The sequence below is a fragment of the Pseudorca crassidens genome, chromosome 1, assembly GCF_039906515.1.
Source record: "Pseudorca crassidens isolate mPseCra1 chromosome 1, mPseCra1.hap1, whole genome shotgun sequence".
Lineage (NCBI taxonomy): Eukaryota > Metazoa > Chordata > Mammalia > Artiodactyla > Delphinidae > Pseudorca > Pseudorca crassidens.
Genome location: NC_090296.1, coordinates 61,542,377 through 61,568,533, shown reverse-complemented (window position 1 = coordinate 61,568,533; position 26,157 = coordinate 61,542,377). Strand labels below are relative to the sequence as shown.

The window sequence follows — 26,157 nt, the reverse complement described above, 5'->3', positions numbered from 1 at the left end:
TCCTCTACTTCATGGAGTAGTGGTGAAGATTAAAATTAAATGAGATAATGCTCATATATGTTGACAATTATAGTGATGATTACTTAGACGAATGTAATATAGTGTGATATATGCTAAAATAGAGCAGGCCACAGGGTAGTGATAAGATCACTAATGGCTTTCTGGGTAGGCAAGGCTGGCAGAGTTCTGAGAGGGTCAGTTGAAGCTGGAGGATTACCCTTTCCCTCTCAAGTTTTTGAAGGGTGGAACCTTCATCTATTCAGTCTCCCCAGCTAGACCCTGGTAGAGTGTGTTGAGGAAGCCAGGAGCAGACGGGGTCAAAAGAAAGGGAGTGATGAACAGTTCCAAAAGCTATGGAACATAAAATGAATGAGTTTGTCATAGGTAGACAATATAGGCTCATAACACATGTTACCCTTGTGTAGCTATTCTGCCATTTTATGGAAGGACTTTTTTTAACCCCTTTTTTACCAATGAGGAAAATGAGACTAAAAAGGGTTTAAAGTAACTTGACCAAGATTACACATCTATTGATAAGACACATCCAGGATTTGTATTAAGTCCTGTCTAGTTACAAAGCTCTTACTCTTTCCCCAGCACCATTGAGTAGCTTTATAAAAACACGAGCTCTAGATTAAAGTTATGTTTTACAAAAGTATATTTCTTGGTTTAGCCATGCTTTCCTACATAATAAAGAAACTTAAATAGTATTTGGAACTACTATATGCCATCTTTACCCTTTATTTTACTTATTAGCAAATGAGTGTGCCAGAGAGCAAAGTGATACAATTGCATTTTCAAGTCATTCTATAAAATTCAGATTCTGTGTAAATCAGACTGGTTTTCTCATCTCTTAATTTAAGGCAGTGCTCATAATCCCAGATAATCTTGGTTTAAAATTGGGTAATACCCAAAATATGTCTATAAAGATACTTTCTTAAAGGCTTGGTGAGATGCACATTAAGTCAGTGAGACTTTTTTTTTTTTTTTTTTTTTTTGCGGTACGCGGGCCTCTCACTCTTGTGAGATGCTCCTCTCCCATTGCTGAGCACAGGCTCTGGATGCGCAGGCTCAGTGGCCATGGCTCATGGGCCCAGCTGCTCCGCGGCATGTGGGATCTTCCCGGACCGGGGCACGAACCCGTGTCCCCTGCATCGGCAGGCGGACTCTCAACCACTGTGCCACCAGGGAAGCCCGTCAGTGAGACCTTTTTAAGAAACACAAAACAGGTGTAGGAGTGATATTTTGTGAGAATTTTTCATTAGGGCTTGGCACAGAGCTGGGGTGTCTGGGTGGTCTTCTTGGGGCCTCTGTGTCAGCTCTTCTCTGAGGGACTGAAGTCATGCTTCTGGAAGAGCATTTGGCTAGCAGGCATCTCATTGCTTAGGACCAAAGAACCTCAGGTTGGGCAGAGGTCATATATTTCAGTGGGCCTTGATTCTGTGTGAGTGTGGGTGAGAATCAGGGTAAGATTGGAGTCTTGTTATTTCCTTAGAGTTGTTGCATAATACAGGGGGGTAGCAGTATTTTCTGAGACAAGGGCCAAGGAAAATAATTTGCCATGCTTCATGTTTTTCTTAAGTCAATTTGAGTTTCTTTTTCTAAATCTTCACTTACTACCTCCGCTTAATTTCAGTCACGCATTTTCATAGTCATTTGTTGTCAGATAGAAAACATTGCATAACTTAAAACTTTGGAAGGACCAATAAAAAGAGCGTATTTGTACATTTACATTTCCCAACAGAATGTGCTTGAGAAGCTTCCTGAAGCTGTATCAAGTACTTTCCAGATTGAACAAGAGGATGTATCGGAACGGGGAGTCTCAGATGCAGAAAGCATATTATTTAAGCCTCAGGAAACTTTGGAAGTTCAGTCAGCAGATGAATCAAGTACACCTTTGGAAGGTGAACAGCCCACTGGTGATTCAAAAACAACCAAGCGGCTGTCTCTAAAGGTAAAACACTACTTATGTTGGAAACAGAGTTATGAGAGATGAGGATGTGTAGGTGTGAAAATATGGCCCAGAAAGGGCCAAGGCCTGTGGGAGGGTTCACCCTGAAAAAAGGGCCTTATATGTGAAAGCTGCTCATTTGGGAAAAGGGGACTTCTGTTTTCTCAGAGCTTTTAGTCTCAAACCTAATTGCAACTCTGGGGAGAGAATAAAGATTTTTAAGGAGTGAGGGAACCTCAGGGCTTTCAGAAATTGACCAAGACTCTTCCTGTTACCATCTTGAGAGAGTCAGGAACCTGTAGCCCAGGGACCTGGACTGGGTGAACTTTGTAGCCTTTGCCCCATTTAGGTTTATCCTACTCCCTGAGCTTTTTCGTACTGTGAGAATTTTATTTTATTTATAATTTTATTCCACTTTATTTATGCATAATTTTCATAATTTTACCATATTTGTATATTGCCTTACTATTATTTACTTAGTACATTTCTTTAATTTGAGTCACTTTTTGACTTGAATAAATGAGTTTATTTAAAAATAGATATATTATTATTAGAATTTTTTAAAAAGCCACTTTTTCCTGAACCACAGCTTAGTATCTTGGTATTATCTCCAGCAGCCTGTTCTGACAGATTTAGATGGATACCCCTTCTTGCATAAACAACTTTTCTAGTCAGTCCCTCTCCTTCTGGGTTTCCCTCTCCCCACCAATGACCATGATCCTACTACTGTGCTTCGCCCAAGTGAACTAGCCATTAACAGTTCTTCAACTTTTGCCCCAAAATCCCAACTCTGAAACCTTAGATTTATCCATGACCTTATTGTTTTCTTGCCTCTCACAAAATAATCAGCCTCCAAGGCCTAGATTCCTCCTAAATATTGTTGCTTATAATTTTTTTCTTCATTTTACAGTTGACCTTATGTCTGGATTAGTACAGTTGCCTCCTGGTTTTTATTCATTTCTCAAGTCCTACTTTCTTAGGTTCATCCTGCATGACACTAGCATACGGATCTTCCTGCAATAATAGATCATAAGGAAGATCCACAAGTAACAGGTGACACCACTGCTGTCGGGGGAAGGGACTTAGGCTGTGATTGGTGAATGACTTCATCAGAAGTCATGCTGTCTTCCTAAAGCTCACATTTGGGGTATGAAGTGAAGCTTGCCAAGGCTGAGTAACCCCACTCATTGCTAACTACTGCAGGTGCAGCCTGTGTGTTAGGCTGACACCTTCTAGGTGTGGAGAACTTAGAAGGCATCTTTTAAAACAATGGCATCTTGAAAGAGTGTTAGGTTTGTGGGCACAGGTAGTGTTTTTATCTGTTCTCCTACCTGAGCATTGGGACTTTGGAAATAAAATGAGGGGCAGATGGTTAGCTACTAAATGTGTCAAAGAAGGAAATGGATTTTCTGGACAGTGATTTAACCACAATGGCCTGTCAGGAATTTGAATCCCTCATTGAAAAAGTCCCATAGTGTTCATTCTTTTGGTTTGCTGTGGCTGATATTAAATATTATTAAGAAATATGCAAAATTATTTTTTTTCGCTAAAAACAGTCATTTCTTAAGGTAACTAGAATTTATTGAGTGCTTACCACGTTTCAGCCACTTTGCTAAGTATTTTACATATGTTATCTTTTTTTTCCCCCTGATAACAGCCCTATTATTACTTTCATTTTATAGTTAAAAAACATGAGTCATGAAGAAGATAACGAATTTGCACAGGTACAACCGTATAGCTAAGTTGTAGAGTCAGGACTTGAACTGAGGCGGTCTAATTCTGGATCCTTCACTCTTTGCCGCTTTGCAGCACTGCCCTTTTATAACAACAATGAACAGGTATCTGGTTAAGTACAAGACTCACAGTGGCAAAAATGACTATGGATGGAGTGTTCCTCACTTAACTAGGGGGAATGGTTTGATGAGAGAGACTTAGAGAACAGATTAAGAGGATTCTAAACTGAAACCAGAAGTGTTTCAAAAGGAGGAGAAGAGAATGTCTGATAAGACTTTATGGTTTATAGTTGTGGGATATTGTGGGACACATCAGAAATGCCAGAGAAAATAGTGCTGGAAGTTTTCTGACTCATCCCACCAAATCTTCACCTTGGATTTCTTTTATTTGTGGTAACATCTCAAGATCAGTCATTATCCGTGAGTTTTACCCTGTTTGGACATTTGAGGCCATAACGTTAGTCTCTAGCATCTCTGGCACAGGAATGAGGAACAGTATACTCCAGCAAGCCAGGACAGACTGGGGGGACAAGAAAACTTCTTCTGACATCGCTCAGAGAAGTGTCACAGAGGTGTGATAAAGGAGAAATGCAGGACTTTCACTGCTCAGATACATGCCAGACAGTCTCATTCAGCAAAAAAAGTAGAGAATTTAATCAGTTGTTACTTTATTGACCATTTCTATCCTTAGAAGCTCATTAGTATGATAAAGGTTATTAGGTCTCTGGTCTAAGTCATGACCAACAAAAGGAGAAATTAGATAATAGCGACTCTGTGAAGAAATGACTGACAGAAGAACTGATGAGAGGATTGTTGAGCATTTTAGGAGGGAAAAAGTCTGTAAAAAAAATATATAGCTAGCACATGTCCTGAGATTCTAAGTAGAAGGAAGTTTCAGAGATGTGGGATACCCCCCCCCAACCCTGCAAATTTTCATGAAACAATTTTGAGTGATCTATTGCATTCAGAGTTTTAAAAGTATACAGAAGATGAAAGAAGAAACACATATCCATAGATAAACATAAAAGTGGCATGTGGCTATAACAATTATATCAGGAGAGCTAAGATCCAAAATGGGTTGAGGCCTGTGAATAATGCTCAGAATAAGAAAGTATTTTTTGGTGTTAGTTTTGGAGCAAAGAGAGAAAAAAGGAAGGATAACCCTGTCATTATGGATGAATAGTGTGATGACAACGGATGACAGAATGGTCTTAATTTATTTTTGGAGAAAGGTTGAGGTTTTAAATAAACAGAACTATGACAAAGAGAAAGGGAAGCTGATAAAATGGTACTTTGCTTCTCTTAAATCTGACAAGGAGGATGATCCTTAGTTTAGAAAGAAGAGAAAAGAATTGAAAAAAGAAACTTGAAGCCCGAGATTGGTAAAAGATTTTAAGAGTTAACTTAGATATCTGATCCTGTTGGCTCAGCTAGATAGGTTTAAGCCTGCTGTGCCCCTGTCAGCAGCGGCTTTGAGGAGCTGCTGCCATGGGAGAGGTGCTAGGAGCCTGGAGACTGGCAACTGCAAATCTGAGTTGGCTTTTTTTTTTTTTTTGCGATACGCAGGCCTCTCACCGTTGTGGCCTCTCCCGTTGCGGAGCACAGGCTCCGGACGCGCAGGCCCAGCGGCCATGGCTCACGGGCCCAGCCGCTCCGCGGCATGTGGGATCTTCCCGGACCAGGGCACGAGCCCACGTCCCCTGCATCGGCAGGCAGACTCTCAACCACTGCGCCACCAGGGAAGCCCTGCAAATCTGAGTTTTATTTTTTCTTGTAAGAGTAAGAGTTATGGTTTCTGTAATGTGTGCACTGACCTTGGACAAAACTCTGGAATGATTAAATGAATCATTAAAATAATTGTGTTTGAACCCTTATAAAAGGAAGGAGTAATCACCTGGAGCCAGCATGGGTTCCCTAAGGGCAAGCCATGGAAGACCAACCTTATTATTTATTTACTTTTTTGAGAATTACTAGAACGAACATAAGAAGAGTGTCAGACCTGGGGGTCAACACATGAGTATCATGGGGAAGAGCCTGGCATACCAGAAAACTTAATAAATATTAGTTATTGTTATTATCTTTTGAATTTCAGCAATCCATTTATGAAAGCCTCCTGATGACAGTTTTGTAGACAAGACTACAATCGGGTGAACTGCCAGGGGGATTTATAACTAGTTATGCAAAGGACAATTAGTCATGAAAGTCCCTAGTGGACTGTTATAGGGCTGTGTCCAATTCAGCTTATTTTCTGATAATTTGGTTGAGAATATGGAAGATTTACTGATTGGATTTGCAGGTAATGTCCAAAATGTGACTGGTAAGATTTGCTTGGTCAGACCTCAGATGAAATTTAATTGGGATAAATGTATGTATGGTTCTTTCTTTGGTTCCACAAACTAAGTGCACAGATATGGGATGGCATGACTTAGAGCAAATGTGGACAAGACTTCACGGTTTTAAGTTATAATTTAGGTTTGTGATAGGAAGATATGTGCAATCATAATTTGCATTGATTGATGATTACCATAAAAGAGGATCATCTTTCTCCTGGTGGATCTGATCACATCACACCTCAAATATTGTGTTCAGATCTGGGTGTCCAACCCCAGGAGAGACACTGACAAATTGGAGACTGGAAGAGAGTGCTCAGGATGACAAGAGTATTTCAAAACCATGTCATGTAAGGTAGAGTTGAAAGGACTGGGGATGCTTATGTGGGGGAAAAGAATGCCCAGGGGAGTCAACTGTATTCGAATATTTGTCTGTCAAATGGAAGAGAACCAGATCATTCCTGTATGATCCTGATGTTTGAATTGAGACTGGTGGATGAAAGTTGTTAGGCTCAGTAATAAACAAACAAAAATTCTAACAACTGGAAAGATTTCAAAGAGAAAGTGGCTACCTTTGGATTTATCCAGGTCCTCTGTTTCTGATCATGTTCAAGTCGGGATGGATGGCCTTTGGTGGAGATAATATAGAGGAAATTCAGACATGAACTGGATGGTGAGACGGAATACTCATACTCTGAGCTTTCCTTATTCATCATCACTTCCTTACCGAAGACATTGCAATAGCTCTCTGCTTACAGCTGCATCGAGCCCAAACCCTCTACCTAATTTAGAAGAACCTCCCTTTATCTGGCCTCCTTCTGTTTACTCAGTCATTCTCTGCTTTCCCCAAGGAACACCTCCCTGCTTTCTTCCTTAAATCTAGTCTCAAAAAAGGACAGAGCAACCCACAGAGAAAAATATCTTTGGATGAACTATTGCCATGAATTCTGCAAATTTCCTAAGGAATCTAGGAAAACAATACTCCTAATACCTATAATGATTAAAAGGCAATTATTTAAGAGACAAAAATGCATTTGGTTTTTCCCAAGCAGTGGAAATAGAAAACAGTAAAGCTGTAAGAGGCATAAATTGGTAAACATTGTTCAAAATAGTTCTATAAAGCATTAAAGGTCATTTTGGCTTGTGCTTGCAACCAGCAGTTGTGCCAAACTTTAAGTAGCTAAAGGTAAGTTCTATTAGAAATACCAATCAAGGATAGTAGATTTATGGAGGGAAAAAGATCTTATATTTTTCTTTAATAGTTTTAAGGCAGTAAATAGAATATTATGAATAAATATGGTACTAATATTTTTATTGCTATGAAGGTGTATATGGTAGAATTTAGGAAAAAATTTAGAAGAACATATCAACTCCACCTTTAGGATTTATATTCTGTTATAAAATACACATAGAAATTAGGAGTTTAAAAATACCATGCACCGTTAAATAGAGAGAAAGATCTAACGCTTGGCTACAGCTTTCCTTAATGGCGCATTTTATGTTTTTTCCAAGGTGAAATCATCAGAATTGTTGCAAATCAAAGGAAAAGAAGTTAAGCGAAGGCGGAAAAGTAAATTAGGAATTACAGAACAGAGACAAAGAAAGGTTTCCAAGCCCCTGTGTGATCAAAACCTACCTAAAAAAATGTAATTTCCTTAACTTTACAAATTTAAGTGTCTGAAGAGAAGTTATTCAGTAGTAGCATTGATACCTGAAAGTGTGTTTTTAAAGGAAAACTAAATGTTTCAGGAATTCGTGTCTGAGATCCAACTTAAACCTTCTCACAGGAAGAGTTGGTGGCAGATAGTACAGTTAGGGATATGTATGTTGTACTCCATACTTTTTTTTTTTTTCTGGCCACGCCACGTGGCACGTGGGATCTTAGTTTCCTGACTGGGGATGGAACCCATGCCCCCTGCATTGGAAGTGTGGAGTCTTAACCACTGGACCCCCAGGGAAGTCCTCCACACTTCTTTCTACTCTTTTCTTTTTTTTTTTTTTGACCAATATACTTAGTTTAATGACATAGCAATAGCTAGAATAAAAATATTAACATGTTAGATTTGATATTTTTGGTCACTGAAGTGCCTGATTTGGATTAACTGCTCATTATATTCGTTAATTTTGTTATGATAAAATAAAAGGCAACCCAGCACAAAATGTCCATAGGCCAGTCGATTTGGAAATTTAGACGGCCTTATTTTTCTCTGCTATCATTTCATGTTTCATTCCCATCCCCCACATATTTTCAATAGGGTTTCTTTTTACACAGGGGTGCAACCATAATTCTGAATAATACTGTGTAAATGCAGTTTAGGTTTATGGTCTATCTTTTGCCAGTCATCTTGTTGAAACTTATTTTCTCCTTATTTTTCCACTAGGTTTTTATGGGTTGGTTTATTCTAGATTCTTCTTCATTTAACTCTTTATGGGGGCTTCAAGAAGCTTTAATTATTAGCTTTTGTTGTTGCTTAGGGCACTGAAAAGTGTGCAGGACATGGAAGGCAACCTTTTTATGGCCAGCCTAAACTTTGTAAATGGATATGACTCACAATTTAGTAGCTGAGAGTAGACTCATGGGAAAAGAATGCCAAAGTTTATGAAAGAGTCAAATTGGCATTTAAGTGACCCTGTACATGCCATTGCTTATCTGCATTGCTTTAAGCTCATTTAGTTAGCAAGATTATGTATTAAAACAAATAGTGACAGCAGACAACAAGTATTTTACCTTCAATAAATAGTTACTGTCAGATTATCAATGAAGCAGAAACTTCTTGATTTTTTTTCCCTAAAAAACCTTGCATTTAGTGCATTAGGCAAAGTAGTGTGGCCACACACAGAGAGATTCTTTTCTTTTTTATGTCTTAGTGTTTCAAAGAATGACAAATAGTCCTGTTTAAGGAGAGTGTGCTATAAAAACACACAGCCTTTCTTAAGCATGCCAAAAATATTTGTAGATCTTCTTGATATATATAGTACTGTGTTAATTCATTTACTGTGTTAATTCATTAAAACTGAAATCAGAAATCACCATTATAAAGAAATAAGAATGAGGTGCAGAGGAATAAAAATCTGATATTTAAAAAGTTTATATGATAAAAGAGAATTTTGGAAAATCTTTTATTCACTTCTCCTTTTTCTTAATCAATTTTTAACCTAGCTTTTCTCACCAGTGACTAGCTTCCAAATTAAATTGTTTCCTTAGGAATTCAGCCATCCCTTGAAAACACAGTGTTATTTAGCTCAACCAAGGGAGATTCACTTGCAGATCTATATTATTAGAGTATGATGGGAACATAGGAATTCAGATTGGTTCTGATGCTTTTTTAAGGAAAAAAGAAAATCTGTAGTGTAATCTCAAGAACATTCCACTAGCCAGGACCTGTCCCAGATAGAATGAAGATGTAGGTGAGCTTGACATCAGAACTCACCTTTTTCTCTCCTCTTTTTCTTCCCAGTCCTTTCTTAGGAACCCTGAGTGCCTGGGGTCTTTGGCTTCCTGGAGACCCATTTTCACTCCCCGAGTTATGTCTCTTTGTCTCAGACATTTTCAAACGCTTTAGATTTACCTCTCTTTTCCTCCTCCACTTAAACATGTTCAAATTTCACGTCCTGTATTTTTTGGGGGCCCTATGCTGTTTTGGAAATGACATAAACCACTCTCTATTAGTGATTCAATGACGTACATATTGTGCCTAGCAATGGGTTAGATGTTATGCAGTGCAAATAAATAACAACAGCAATAAAAATAAACAGGCATTTCTTGAGAGTTCCAGAGACCAGGAACTGTTATTGTTATCAATTTTTATAAGGCAAGGGTTAAGAATTTTTGTTCTCATTTTGCAGAAGACCTTCAGAGAGACCAGTAATAGAGTTTGCAAGTGTTAGAATTAGGATTCTGATCCAGGCCCAGCTAACTCCAAAGTCTATATTTATACTATGCAAAGTCTATATTTATACTTTGCTTTATACTAGCATACTTATACTAGGCTTCTATCCAGGTACGTGGAGTGGTCAGTGGACGGATCTGCATTAACCCATTAGATAAAGGGTCAGAATGGGTGGGACAAGAATAAGGGAATGTATGAAAAGAGATTTGTAAGAAAGAAAAAAAAGTAAAGTTTGCAGAGAAGTTTGTCCTTGAGTTATTGTTTGGAGAGTGTTTAGACATGGACAAAAAGATAAGCAACATATCCATAACTTAAAGAACTGAGAGGTCTTTCTGGCCCTGTGAATTGTCCTGGAGACAGCACCTGCCATGTGAGAGACACTGTTTTAAATGCATTCATTCCTTTCTTTCTTAAAGCAACTTTACCCAGGATGCACTAATGTTGTGATTCCCAGCTTACCAAACGTTGTTATTCTCAACTTACTGAGGTATAAAGAAATTAATTACTTGCTTATTGCCAAGTGATAATTTTAAACAGGATTTGAACAGAGGAAGTCTGACTGCAGAGTCTACATTCTTAAACTCTATGCTAGAAGTAGGGCCAGATGCTAAGAGCCTTGAAGCTTAGAAAGAGGAAGTTAGATGCATGCAGCAAGCAACAAAAAACCATTGTGCTGGAGAGAGGAGTATTTGAAGATCGGTGTGATAGGATTTTGCAGGATGTATGGAAGGGGGAAGAGACAGGGTGCAGTGCTCAATCCGACTGGAAGACCTTTGCTCTGCAAGCTGAGGTGATGAGGACTCCGACTGGCGTGTGGTAGAAGTGAGCGGGGAGAAGGAGCACACCTGAACAGCTCTGTCCAAGGGAGAAGCTCAGCTTTTCATTGGATAAGCAGGTGAAGGACAGAGGAGACAAAGATGACCCCAGTGTTCTGTATCTGGAAGATGAGGCATCTAGGTGAGATAGTGATACCAGACATGGGATTTGGGAGCCCTCAGCACAGAGGAAAGAACTGAAACACTGAAGATGATTTTTCTAATGTGGAAAGAGTAGCTCAACCTTGGAAGCCCCGTACCAGTTGGGAAGATGGTGAAAGAAAAACCGGTGACTAAGTCAAATTATGATGAACTTGAAAGGTAGATGGAGAGCTGGGATAGTGCAGGCTGACAAAAGCTTGTGGAGGAAGAGCAATTTCAAGAAGGGTCAACAGTATTGCCAGCTGTGGCTTGGAGGTCACAGAGACCACGATCTAAAGATCTAAAGTTCATTTGATTTGATTTGATGAAAAGGTGATTTGGTTAATGTAAGAATATAGCTTTAGTAGGGAGGTGGGGATGGAGTAGTACTGGCTAAGGGCCACTTTCTCCTCAGGGGTCATTAATAGACATTAATAGGAAAGACATTTGACTTATAGTTAGCAGCATTGTGTGTAGATCCTAGTAGCCACTCCCTAATTTTGTGACCTGTGTAAAATAAGCCTGCTCCAAAATAAGGATAATAATACCTCCCATGTAGTTTCCTTGTGGAAGTTAGAGACCATGTGTGTGGATTGCCTAGCACAAAGTCTGGTACATAATATATGCTCAAAACGTATTTGTTGATTGGATGGTATGACAAGTGTGACAGTGGGGATTAAGAAAGCAGATCGTCATGCGCTCTTCTCTATTTTGGAAAGGCAGGAAAGAGGCAAGTTCTAGCATGGTGGGAAGGAAGGTGCTACATTAACTTAGAGAGACCCAGGTTTCCACTGATGCTAGTTAATGGATAATGTACTGTATTGTTGTGCTTCTTCAGGGACACGAACATTTGTGCAGAGTAGCAAAGAAGTAATGAATGATTGCTGGTTATGGTGTCACTGACTGAGTTACAGAGTTCCGGAGAGAAGAGGTTTGGGTGGGGTGGGATGATAATGAGTTTGCTTTTAGACCTGTTGATTCTGAGATATCTGTAGGATACATAGGTTGAGATCTTCAGCAGGCAATTGTATATATGGCTGAAGATCTGGTCAATGGCCTGAGATTGTAATATTAGATTTTTTAGAAACTACTGTACTAGTTTTAAATGTGATCTGTCCAACATTTAGACCTCTTTTTTTAGAGCCTGAACTAAACTGTCATTGTGAATGTATTTTGCGTCTAAAGAGCACAAAATGATAAAAAGAGGCCCGCTTTCTTATCTCTGTGGCAGCATTCCACAAGACTACTCCACTCGGACCCTTCACGATCTGTGCGCCCCTATCCCAGCCCAAGAGCTGCCCATTGACTTGCGCCTGGCTTCTCGAGTGTATCATACAGCCGACAAGAAAGGCCACAATACTGTACTTGGAGTATGTGGAACCTCTTTCTTAGATGATCGCTATACAGATGAAGAGCAAAGAGATAGGTAAGAGTTCCACTGGTAATTTTATTTTAAACTAGATTTAAACTGCCAAAGAATTTCTGCCTTTGAGGCTTAGATTTTGAAGACTTGCTTCTGAAAGGAGCAGTTTTGGTCCTTTCCATTCCTTCCGGGTACATACACAGTCTAGGTCAGTGTCTTCATTTCCTGCCATTATTGACATGAACCATGCCCTATCGTATAAGGTTAACTTTAGTTTAGTGGTTTATGGTTCCCAAAGAATGTCACATACATGATCTCATTTGTTCTTTGTAACAACTCTGTGGAGTACAGATGTGGAAATTGAAGCTTATAAGAACCAAGCAACTTTGCCAGGCTTATACAACTAAGAACATCACAGATTTGGGAGTTGAAGCCAGTTTTTAGATTTCAGCATCATTGGGCATGCTTGGGTCCAGGGATCATGTACAAGTGTCATTTCCTCTGGACCTTTTTCCATTTCTCCTTGTGTCTCACTTCCCTTCAGAATGTGAGTATTCTTTTATGGAGAGTATATAATTTATAGCATCCTCAAATGAGAGGAGAAAAGGGAAGGGGGCTAACGTTTATTTAACAGGAACTGTATTCCTTGCACTGTGCTGTGTGCTTTGCATCTTTCCTGTTTAAATCTTCAATCATAAGGGAGAAGTCATAATTTCCATTTTATTCATGGAGAAACTTAGGCTTTATAATATCGGGTAACCTGCCCAAGTTTTATCTCTAGATAGTGATTAGAATCCAGATTTGTGGGACTTCCCTGGTGGTCTAGTGGTAGAGAATCCACCTTCCAATGCAGGGGATGCGGGTTCGATCCCTGGTCAGGGAACTAAGATCCCACATGCCGCGGGGCAACTAAGCCCGCATGCCACAACTACTGAGCTCATGCACCTCAACTGGAGAGCCCGTGTGCCGCAAACTACAGAGGGCATGTGTGTTGGAGCCTGTGCGCCGCAACTAGAGAGAGAAAACCCACACGCCACGAGAGAGAAGCCCGCGAGCTACAACGAAAGATCCTGCATGTCTCAACGAAGATCCTGCATGCCGCAACTAAGACCTGACACAGCCAAAAAAAAAAAAAAAGAATCCAGATTTGTTTAACTTAACTTTTTTTTTTTTTTTTTGTGGTATGCGGGCCTCTCACTGCTGTGGCCTCTCCCGATGCGGAGCACAGGCTCCGGACGCGCAGGCTCAGCGGCCATGGCTCACGGGCCCAGCCGCTCCGCGGCATGTGGGATCTTCCCAGACCGGGGCACGAACCCCTGTCCCCTGCATTGGCAGGCGGACTCTCAACCACTGCGCCACCAGGGAAGCCCCTAACTTAACTTTTCTCAAACTTTTTTTTTCATTATCACCCCAGTAAGAAGGCTTTTTAGACTCCCCCACCCAACTTCCCCTCTCCATTATATTGTAGTGCTCTAGATATACTGTATATCTGTTTATGGTACTGTATGTATATCTGTGCCTTACTTATACATAAAAAGAGTAAGCTTTTTCACCCCCTGCCCTCCCCAGTCACTAATTTTCACTCCCTTGGGGGTGATATCACCTGCACATAGAGAATGCATACTCTAAAGTTTCTTGTCTTTCAGAAGACCTGGTAGGAATCCTGAAAAATCATCTATAACAGGTTTTTAAAATACTCAAATATTAAATGTTAAGTTAAATTTAAGTAGATGTATGTTTAGTGTTATATTTGAGCTATTCTAGATATATAAGAATAATATTTTAAAAGATCACTTTTAATTAACACTATCAAAAAATTGTAAGTAACTGACCCACACTTTTCATGCTATATTCTGATCCCATTTCCTCCAACTTTACTTTTAGTAAAAATTGTAGCACCTTACTGCGTTCTTTTAAGGCTTAAAGTCATGGTTTCCCTGTGTTTAGTAATCACAATGCCATTCAGTATGAATCCCCAAAAGAAGTTCATTCTCATGTTTATTTTCTGTTAGGCAAAAAGATTTTTTTAAGGGATTTATGTGTTATTCATAATTTTATGAATAAAATTATATGTGAAGAATTTTAGAAATTTCAGAATTGCTCCAGTATCTCTGGTAGATTATAGAAGTTCCATATGACTTCTTTGGAATGTCTTTGAAAAGCCTAAAGCTGAGAGTGGACATAAAGACATAAACATAATCCAGTAGTTATGAAACTACTATATTGAGTCATTTCTGTTAGCACTCTGCAAGCCAGGCATCCTTGGCTTACAGCTTCTATTATTCAGGCAAAGTGTTAAAAATACTGATTTCTTTCCAATTCTAAATTTTTTTTTCAAGTAGGTCTCACTTTCTTTTTCCAAGAGAGTCAATAAATGTTCTATTTGATGATGATAATTCTTGGCAATTTGTTCCTAAGTACCAAATAAGAAGTTAATTTAAGTACTGAATATTTAATTCTCTGGCATCCATCTCTTGAGGATTACCTTGCTAAACATAGCTTAACCTTTTCAAAAATATATCTGTCTGCTGAGCCTACAAGTTCAGAGAAATGTATAATTTTTTCTGCACTAATAAGTTGTCTCAAGAAAGGTAACTGTGAATAAAAAATGAATACCCTTTCACTTGGTGGCTTTTTGGTTTTTCTGTGCAATGAACAGTTCCACAAAGCATAATACTTGTGGTTATATAGTTTTAATGCTTTCCTAATTTTGCACATAGAAACTGTTATTTGTGGGAAACACCAAGGATATTTTAATGGGATAGTGTGGGTACATAAGTTTATTTAAAATAGCAATGTACTGTTCAAACATGTTTATTTTGCTAAATAGCAGTTTTGATTAGAACTATAAAATATTCCATATTGATCATATTTTTGCTTTTAAAGTTTCTGTATTGTAAAGAGAAGTTTATAGACATCTAAGAATTAGAACTCTTACCATGGAATTTTAGATTTTGGGTTTTAAAATAAGGGAAATTATTAAAAGTGTTTAAACACTTAGATTAGTGTTAACAGTTTGGTGAGTAGCCTTCTGAACATCTCTGTGTAAACATGTGTTTAAACCATAGATGGCATTCTATAGACTTATATTTTCCACTCAAGGTTATGTGTGAACATTTAAATTACTTCATAATATTTGCTAACTTAACCATGCTGCAGTGTAAGAAAATTCCTAGGTGTGGAATTATTTATTAAAATTTTTGGTTTAAAAATTTTGATGCACATTGCTGAACTTCTCTCCAGAAAAATCACACCAGTTTATATGCTTACCAACAATTTATGATATTGTTCATTTCCTTTCAACCTGGCCAAACCACTAATTGTCAATCTTCTGGATCTTTTCCTAATCTGATGAAGAAAAATAACTCTTTATTTATTGTTTTATTCATTTCTAATAAGATTGAGCATATTTTTGGATGTCTCTTGGTTATTTGTTTTTCTCCTTTTGAGAATTACCAATTCATATTCTGTTATCATTCATCTTTTTCTTATTGATTTATAAGTGATCTTTTTATATTAAAGATTTTTATCATATATAGTGTAGACTTTAAAAAATTGTTTTGCTTGCTTTTCAGTTTTGTTATGTTGTTTTATGCTATCCGGAAGTTGTATGCTAATACAGAAGTAGTGAAAACTGGCAATAGTTTCCTTTATGTGTTCTAGTCTTGGTGTCATTCTTGGTGTCTCTAGTCTTCTAGTCATTCGTAGAAAGGGCTTTTCTACACTTCAGTTTAAATATATTCTGTTGGGGCTTCCCTGGTGGCACAGTGGTTAAGAATCTGCCTGCCAATGTGAGGTACACGGGTTTGATACCTGGTCCGGGAAGATCCCACATGCTGCGGAGCAACTAAGCCCGCAAGCCACAACTACTGAGCCCACGTGACACAACTACTAAAGCCTGTGCGCCTAGAGCCTGTGCTTCGCAACAAGAGAAGCCACAACAATGAGAAGCCTGCACACTGTAATGAAGAGTAGCCCCTGCTCACCGCAACTAGAGAAAGCCAGCAGCACACAGCAACGAAGACCCAACACAGCCAAAAATAAAAACAAATAAATTTAAATAAATATATTCTGTCATATTTTCTTCTAGTAATTTTATGGCTTTCTTTTAAAAAATTAAATCTTTGATTCATCTTTAATTAGTTTGATAAGAAGAATAAGCATTAATGTTTCTTTCCCAAATGACTAGCCAATTGCACAATATCGTTTATTCAATAAACCCTCTTTTTCTCACTAATTTGAAATGCCAACTTTTCATACCTTAAATTTGAATGTGTTATCAAGACTATTTACGGACTTACGTTCTATTTCACTGATTTTTCTATGTAAAATGGCTTGTGTATTTTGTTGATCCACCATCAAGAAAGAGAGAGCTGGTGGCAAAAATGCTGTCTTGGCAAAAATGGCTGACCTTCTCAAGCCAGGTACCCTTATAGCCAGCTTCTGGTGGTAAGCAGTGCTTAGACCATAGATCCCAGATTTAGCCCTCAACTCAACTTCAAATTACAAGGGAAATTCCTAGTCACATTTTAGAAAAACACGTACAGACTGTTAGTTTTATACATTAAAACAGCAGTGACTACAACAACAAAAATTAGAAAAGCAAAAGTTAAATGTCAGAATTCAAAGCTTAATTTCATTTATTATTTTGCTACAAAATAATAATAGAAATACAAATATGCAAGAAAATACAAAAAAGGAAAACAGTTACTCAAAATCCTGCCATCCAGAGATAATACTATTCTTAAGTATATGATTCCAGTCTTATCTGTATGCAAATAAATCATATGGAACAAAACTTGGATAATGCTGTGTAAAAAATGTTTTGTAACCTGATTTTTAAAACTTATTATGTTGTAATTATCTTTCTATGTCACGAAGTACAGATCTGAATAATCATTTAAATTGATCAGTAAATATTTTTTGTGTACCTACTGTGTGGCAGGCATTGAGTTAGGCACTAGGTAAGCATCTGCAAACAAGAGAAACGTAATCCCTGCCCTCAGGGAATTTGGAGATTAGCAGAGAAGAAAGGTGGTGAATTAATTATTGTGAATGTGACAATTAATATGCAGATGTGCAGTGTATGGAAGCATGTAAGAAGAGTTCCCAATTATCTGGGGGGAGATTGAGGAAATGATACTTAAACTGAAATCTGAGGAATAAATAGAAGATAGCTAGGAAGAGGGGAAAGAAGTTTTTTAGTTTCTTGCTACTCAGAAGTATAGTTCACAGACCAGCAGCATCACCATCACCTGGAAGCTTGTTAAAAATACAGGTGATTCGTATGCACATTGAAGTTTGAGAGTCCGTGCTGTGGACAGTTGGAACCCATTTGAGAATTGGAAATATGTCAAGCAGTAGTGAATAGGAAGAGCAGTGATGCAGTTGATGCTGGAGAGGTCACAAGAGTCAGATTATGTAGGATTTATAGATGCTCTCTTTGTGTATGTGAGAGCATGTCTGTGAGGACTTGGGGGAGAGATTTTTATTCACAGTATATGGAGACACCACTGATAGGATTTTTTGAGGAAGAATGACATGATCAAATTTGCTTTAAGATATCACAGTCCTCATTGTGACTTCTCAGTAACACTTAACACAGTTAATCACTTGCTTTTCCATACAACGCCTTTATCCCTTGGCCTCAGGACTGCATTCTCTCTTGGTTCTATTCCTGCCTCCTTTGCTATGTCTTCTTAGTCTCTCTTGCTGGTATCTCCTCATCTCTTGACTTCAAAATATTGGAGTGCCCAAAGCTTATCCTTGGACCTCGGATTTTCTCCTCTAACTATACTCTCAAGGTGAACTTACCCAGGACCATGGCTTTAAATATGATCTTTATGCTGATAACTGTTATTAACTAAGATAAATGATTAAGGACTGTAATTGTCCTTATAATAACTAAAAACTGAAAACAACTTAAGTGTCCATCAATGGAAGACATTTTATAGTGCATCCAATGATGGGATGTATTGGAAGTGCAGTAAAGAATAAGGTAGAGTGTGCTGAAACGAGTTAGAACTAAGTATATAAACAGATATGTGATTATGTACAACACATTTTTTACATGGAAGAAAATTCAGGAAACTGTTAACTGTGATCCTTCTGTTTTCCTTGTAGATTGTACACCAAATGGATGAAAAGTGAAACTCAACTTATTTTTTGCTTTATTTATATGGTATATGTTTGCCCTTTCTTTTACTTTTAATTTTTCTTAGTTGTGTCCCTTGTAGATTGCATAGTATTGAACATTTTTTTAAGCCAATCAGAAATGAATTCTCTTATAGTAGGTTGGATCACCCCATAATCATTTATTGTCATATCAGATGCATTTGGTATTATTCTTGTCATCTTATTTTGTAGTCTCTCTCTTTCTCTTTTGCTTCTTTGCTCTTTCCTATAATCTGACATATTTGTCAACATTTGTCTATGTGTTTTTTGTTTGTATCATTGTCTTATATCTAATGTTGTGAGACAGAAATCTGAAATTTAAATCTTAGCTTAATCTTAGCATGTAATTTATTTCTTCTCCACTCCTAGATGCTTATAAGGTTTAAATTTTGCTTTAAATTAAATAATTTCACTAGCATACGTTTGGGAGTGGATTGTTTTCTAATTACTTTTTCCTGGTACATGGAAAGCCCTTTTGATATGCAAATACAGTTCTTCAGTTTAGGGCATTTTCCTGTTTTATTTCAAGTAGTGTTTTCATTCTGTTTATTTGGTACATTTCTTCAGGAATATCAATTAGCTATATGTTGCATCTTCACTACCTGTCACCTACATTTATCATCTCCTTGCCTACATTCATCTCTCAAACCTATGTTCTATATGAATGGTTTCATTTTCTGAGATGTAAATTTTAAAAATTTGTTCTAATTACCACTTTTTATCACTATAGCATTTTTATTTGTTATTAATTCTATCAGACTCTTAAGAAAAATCCAAGTCTTTTGTTTTATCTGAACTTTTACCTGTTTCATGAAAGCATTAAAAAAATTTATTTTCACAGCACAGAGCAGACCCTTTCAAAATATTTTTTGATTTGTATAATAAAACTCTTCTAAAAGAATGTTCTTCATATAACTTTTTGAATACTGTATTTCTTTCCTATGCTTTGCAGACTTTCTTCATAGAACTGATATTGGATTTTCCAGTGTACTCGTCTTTGAATGAAGATAGGCCATTTCCGGCTGCCCAAAGTTAATATCAGATAGCTTTACCTGGCAATTCTTTTTTTTTAAATTAATTGTTTTTTGACATCTGTATTGGAGTATAGTTTCTTTACAGTTGTGTGTTAGTTTCTGCTGTGTAACAAAGTGAATCAGCTATACATATACATATATCCCCATATCTCCTCCCTCTTGCGTCACCCTCCCACCCTCCCTATCCCACCCATCTAGGTGGACACAAAGCACCGAGCTGATCTCCCTGTGCTATGCAGCTGCTTCCCACTAGCTATCTATTTTACATTTGGTAGTGTATATATGTCCATGCCAATCTCTCACTTCGTCCCAGCTTCCCCTTCCCCCCCCCCCCGTGTCCTCAAGTCCATTCTCTATATCTGCGTCTTTATTCCTGTCCTGCCCCTAGGTTCTTCATGACCTTTTTTTTTTTTTAGCTTCCATATATATGCGTTAGCGTACGTCATTTATTTTTCTCTTTCTGACTTCACTCTGTATGACAGACTCTGGGTCCATCCACCTCACTACAAATAACTAAATTTCATTTCTTTATATGGCTGAGTAATATTTATGTGCCACATCTTCTTTATCCATTCATCTGTTGATGGACACTTAGGTTGCTTCCATGTCCTGGCTATTGTAAATAGTACTGCAGTGAACATTGTGGTACATGTCTCTTTTTGAATTATGGTTTTCTCAGGGTATATGCCCAATAGTGGGATTGCTGGGTCATATGGTAGTTCTATTTTTAGCTTTTTAAGGAACCTCTATACTGTTCTCCATAGTAGCTGTATCAATTTACATTCCCACCAACAGAGCAAGAGGGTTCCCTTTTCTCCACACCCTCTCCAGCATTTATTGTTCGTAGATTTTTTGATGATGTCCATTCTGACCAGTGTGAGGTGATACCTCATTGTAGCTTTGATTTGCATTTCTCTAATGATTAATGATGTTGAGCATCCTTTCATGTGTTTGTTGGCAATCTGTATATCTTCTTTGGAGAAATGTCATTTTAGGTCTTCTGCCCATTTTTGGGTTGGGTTGGCTTGTTTGTTTTTTTGATATTGAGCTGCATGAGCTGCTTGTATATTTTGGAGATTAATCCTTTGTCACTTGCTTCATTTGCAAATATTTTCTCCCATTCTGAGGATTGTCTTTTCATCTTGTTTAAATTTTCCTTTGCTGTGCAAATGCTTTAAAGTTTCATTAGGTCTCATTTGTTTATTTTTGTTTTTATTTCCGTTTCTCTAGGAGGTCGATCAAAAAGGATCTTGCTGTGATTTATGTCACAGAGTGTTCTTCCTATGTTTTCCTCTAAGAGTTTTATAGTGTCTGGACTTACTTTTAGGTCTTTAACCCATTTTGAGTTTATTTTTGTGTATGGTGTTAGGGAGTGTTCTAATTTCATTCTTTTACATGTAGCTGTTTTCTCAGCACTGCTTATTGAAGAGGCTGTCTTTTCTCCATTGTATATTCTTGCCTCCTTTATAAAAAATAAGGTGACCATATGTGTGTGGGTTTATCTCTGGGCTTTCTATCCTGTTCCATTGGTGTATATTTCTGTTTTTGTAGCAGTAACATACTGTGTTGATTACTGTAGCTTTGTAGTGTAGTCTGAAGTCTGGGAGCCTGATTCCTCCAGCTCCGTTTTTCTTTCTCAAGTTTGCTTTGGCTATGTGGGGTCTTTTGTGTTTCCATAGAAATTGTGAAATTTTTTGTTCTAGTTCTGTGAAAAATGCGACTGGTAGTTTGATAGGGATTGCATTGAATCTGTAGATTACTTTGGGTGGTATAGTCATTTTTCACAATATTGATTCTTCCAATCCAAGAACCTGGTATATCTCTCTATCTGTTTTTATCATCTTTAATTTCTTTCATCATTGTCTTATAGTTTTCTGCATACAGGTCTTTTGTCTCCTTAGGTAGGTTTATTCCCAGGTATTTTGTTCTTTTGTTGCAATCGTGTATGGGAGTGTTTCGTCAATTTCTCTTTCATATTTTTCATCACTAGTGTATAGGAATGCAAGAGTTCTGAGCATTAATTTTGTATCCTGCAACTTTACCAAATTCATTGATTAGCTCTAGTCATTTTCTGGTAGCATCTTTAAGATTCTCTATGTATAGTATCATGTCATCTGCAAACAGTGACAGTTTTACTTCTTTTCCGATTTGGATTCCTTTTATTCCTTTTTCTTCTTTGATTGCTGTGGCTAAAACTTCCAAAACTATATTGAATACTAGTGGTGAGAGTGGGCAACCTTGTCTTGTTCCCTATCCTTAGTGGAAATGGTTTCAGTTTTCACCATTGAGAACAATGTTGGCTGTGGCTTTGTCATATATGGCCTTTCTTTTGTTGAGGTTAAGTTCCCTCTATGCCTACTTTCTGGAGAGCTTTTATCATAAATGGGTGTTGAATTTTGTTGAAAGCTTTTTCTGCATCTACTGAGACGATCATATGGTTTTTCTCCTTCAATTTGTTAATATGGTTTATCACGTTGATTGATTTGCGTATACTGAAGAATCCTTGCATTCCTGGGATAAATCCCACTTGATCATGGTGTATGATCCTTTTAATGTGCTGTTGGATTCTGTTTGCTAGTGTTTTGTTGAGGATTTTTGCATCTGTGATACTGGCCTGTAGTTATCTTTCTCTGTGACATCTTTGTCTGGTTTTGGTATCAGGGTGATGGTGGCCTCGTAGAATGAGTTTGGGATTGTTCCTCCCTCTGCTATGTTTTGGAAGAGTTTAGTGGGATAGGTGTTAGCTCTTGTCTAAATGTTTCATAGAATTCGCCTGTGAAGCCATCAGGTCCTGGGCTTTTGTTTGCTGGAGGATTTTTAATCACAGTTTAATTTCAGTGCTTGTGATTGGTCTGTTTATATTTTCTATTTCTTCCTGGTTTAGTCTCAGAATGTTGTGCTTTTCTAAGAATTTGTCTATTTCTTCCAGGTTGTCCATTTTATTGGCGTATAATTGCCTGTAGTAATCTCTCATGATCCTTTGTATTTCTGCATTGTCAGTTGTTCTTTTTCATTTCTAATTCTATTGATTTGAGTCTTCTCACTTCTTTTCGTGATGAGTCTGGATAATGGTTTTTCAATTCTCAAAGAACCAGCTTTTAGTTGTATTGATCTTTGCTATCGTTTCCGTCATTTCTTTTTCATTTATTCTTGATCTGATCTTCATGATTTCTTTCCTTTTGCTAATTTTGGGATTTTTTGCTCTTCTTTCTCTTATTGCTTTAGGTGTAAGGTTATGTTGTTTATTTGAGATTTTTATGGTTTCTTGAGGTAAGATTGTATTGCTGTAAACTTCCCTCTTGGAACTGCTTTTGCTGCATCCCGTAGGTTTTGGGTCGTCGTGTTTACTTTGTCATTTTTTTTCTAGGTATTTTTTGACCTCCTCTTTGATTTCTTCAGTGATCTTTTGGTTGTTTAGTAGTGTATTGTTTAGCCTCTATGTGTTTGTATTTTTTACAGATTTTTTCCTGTAATTGATATCTAGTCTCATAGCATTGTGGTCAGAAAAGATACTTGATACGATTTCAATTTTCTTAAATTTACCAAGGCTTGATTTGTGACCCAAGATATGATTTACCCTGGAGAATGTTCCATGAGCACTTGAGAAGAGTGTATCCTGTTGTGTTTCGATGGAAAGTTCTGTAAATATCAATTAAGTCCATCTGGTTTAACGTATCATTTAAAGCTTATTTTCATTTTGGATGATCTGTCCATTAGTGAAAGTGAGGTGTTAAAGTCCCCTACTATGATTGTGTTACTGTTGATTTACCCTTTTATGGCTGTTAGCATTTACCTTATGTATTGAGGTACTGTTATGTTGGGTGCATAAATATTTACAATCATTATATCTTCTTCTTGGATTGATCCCTTGATCATTATGTAGTGTCCTTCTTTGTCTCTTGTAGTAGTCTTTTTTTCAAAGTCTATTTCATCTGATATGAGAATTGCTACTCCACCTTTCTTTTGATTTCCATTTACATGGAATATCTTTTTCCATCCCCTCACTTTCAGTCTGTATGTGTCCCTAGATCTGAAATGGGTCTCTTGTAGACAGCATATATACAGGTCTTGTTTTTGTATCCATTCAGCCAGTCTGTGTCTTTTGGTTGGAGCATTTAATCCATTTACATTTAAGGTAGTTATAGATATGTATGTTCTTATTACCATTTTCTTAATTGTTTTGGGTTTGTTTTTTTAGGTCTTATCCTTCTCTTGGCTTTCCTGCCTAGAGAAGTTCCTTTAGAATTTGTTGTAAAGCTGGTTTGGTGGTGCTGAATTCTCTTAGCCTTTGCTTGTCTGTAAAGATTTTAATTTCTCTGTCGAAGCTAAATCAGATCCTTGCTGGGTAGAGTAATCTTGGTAGTAGGTTTTTCCCCTTCATCACTTTAAATATGTCCTGCCACTCCCTTCTGGCTTGCAGAGTTTCTGCTGAAAGATCAGCTGTTAACCCAATGTGGCTTCTCTTGTATGTTATTTGTTCCTTTTCCCTTGCTGCTTTTAATATTTTTTCTTTGTATTTAGTTTTTGATAGTTTGATTAATCTGTGTCTTGGTGTGTTTCTCCTTGGATTTATCCTGTATGGGACTGTCTGCGCTTCCTGGACTTGATTGACTATTTCCTTCCCCGTATTAGGGAAGTTTTCAACTATAATCTTTTCAAATATTTTCTCAGTCCTTTTCTTTTTCTCTTCTTCTTCTGAGACCCCTATAATTCACGTGTTGGTGCGTTTAATGTTGTCCCAGAGGTCTCTGAGACTGTCCTCAATTCTTTTCATTCTTTTTTTTTTATTCTGCTCTGTGGTAGTTATTTACACTATTTTGTCTTCCAGGTCACTTATCTGTTCTTCTGCCTCAGTTATTCTGCTATTGATTCCTTCTAGAGAATTTTAAATTTCACTTATCATGTTGTTCATCATTGTTTGTTGGCTCTTTATTTCTTCTAGGTCCTTGTTAAACATTTCTTGTATCTTCTCCATTCTATTTCCAAGATTTTGGATCATCTTTACTATCATTACTCTGAATTCTTTTTCAGGTAGACTGCCTGTTTCCTCTTCATTTGTTTAGTCTGGTGGGTTTTTACCTTGCTCCCTCATCTGCTGTGTATTTCTCTGTCTTCTTATTTTGCTTAACTTACTGTGTTTGGGGTCTCCTGTTCACAGGCTTCAGGTTTGTAATTCCCGTTGTTTTTGGTGTCTGCCCCCAGTTGGCAAGGTTGGTTCAGTAGGCCTCCTGGTGGAGGGGCCTGGTGCCTATGTTCTGGTGGATGAGGCTGGATCTAGTCTTTCTGGTGGGCAGGACTGCATCCAGTGGTGTGTTTTGGGGTGTCTGTGAAGTTAAGATTTTAGGCAGCCTCTCTGCTAGTGGGTGGGGTTGTGTTCCTGTCTTGCTCGTTGTTTGGCATGGGGTGTCCAGCATTGTCACTTGCTGGTCATTGAGTGGAGCTGGGTCTCAGTATTGAGATGGAGAACTCTTGGAGAGCTTTTACTGTTTGACATTACATGGAGACAGGAGGTCTCTGGTGGAGCAATGTCCTCAATGTTGGCTCTCCCACCTCAGTGGCTCAGGCCTGACACCCGGCCGGAGCACCAAGACCCTGTCAGTCACATGGCTTATGAGCAACTGCAAGTATTGGAAGTGCTATTTGATCAAGTAGGTTGTCCAGCAATTCTCAGGGATTCTTTTTGCAGTGACCTGTCTGAAGTGCTGAACAAGCCAGGAAAACGCCCTTGGCAGATGTCAGATTGGGGTCCCAGGTTCACCTCCAGAAGGCCACTTCGCTGCACGTAAGCCTTTGGCCTCTTAGATGGCCCCTGGGGCAAGGCACTGTTCCAGTGTGCCTCTGAGCAGGGAGAGAAGCAAATCTTCCACGAGGGGTGAGGCTTGCCTACCTGGCAATTCTTGATTGTTCATTTTGGAAGCATTAGAGTATTACTTTTAGATCTTAAGTAGGCGAACCAGGAGATGCAGGTTTATATTACTATGGTAAAGATTATTCTAGGTTTTTTTCTTGTGCATGTACATATATTACATATACATACATTTTACAAAAATGATATTAAAGATGTTGTTTTGACAGGTTATAATCCTTTGAGGATTTTTATGTTAAAACTGAAGGCCAGACATACGGGTAATTATCTTGACTTATTATCTTTACTATTTATAGTTTACAAATCAACTATATAAAATGAGCTTCCATTAGAAAGATTTTATCTGGCTCCCCTCCCAAATAGCAATATTTGAATAGGAAAGCAGAAAATTATCTAATAGAAAATATATTGTTGTGTATTTATTGCATAATCTAGTATTAACAACAACTCTATCTAATAGATAAAATCATTCTGTTTCCCAAATGAAGAAAATGTGGGTCAGAGGTTGACTAGTTCATATTTATATAGCTGGTAAAAGCTGGAATTCAGACCCAGGTCTCTCTGTTTCTAAATGTGATTTCCATTATATCCCACTGTTTTGTGAACTTGTGAAAGTGCCTCTTATTTTTTTCTCTTTATGTTTCATTCCAAATACTCATTCTCATCTTGTTTTCAGAACCAATGCTGATACAAACTAGGAAGAATCATATTTTACTCACCGTTGATGTTTTGTATTTCGTCTATTGTGACCCAATTTTGGAAGCAAGGTTTCTGCTTATTTGGGTGAGGGTTTTATCTTGTATTGTTTGTTCCCTCTTAGGAACTGAAATCCTGTTTCTGAGTCCTGGGCCAGGGCTGGG

At 37.8% G+C, this 26,157-nt stretch overlaps 1 protein-coding gene across 1 annotated transcript in view; it reads left to right on the top strand.

Moving 5' to 3' along the window:
- TTC6 (tetratricopeptide repeat domain 6) overlaps positions 1–26,157 on the top strand; it is a 196,750-nt gene that overhangs the window by 63,754 nt on the left and 106,839 nt on the right. The window contains exons 3-5 of the mRNA XM_067737263.1: positions 1,745–1,954; positions 7,527–7,660; positions 12,092–12,286. Of these exons, the coding sequence (XP_067593364.1) occupies positions 1,745–1,954; positions 7,527–7,660; positions 12,092–12,286 (539 nt within the window). The remainder of the gene's footprint in view (positions 1–1,744; positions 1,955–7,526; positions 7,661–12,091; positions 12,287–26,157) is intronic.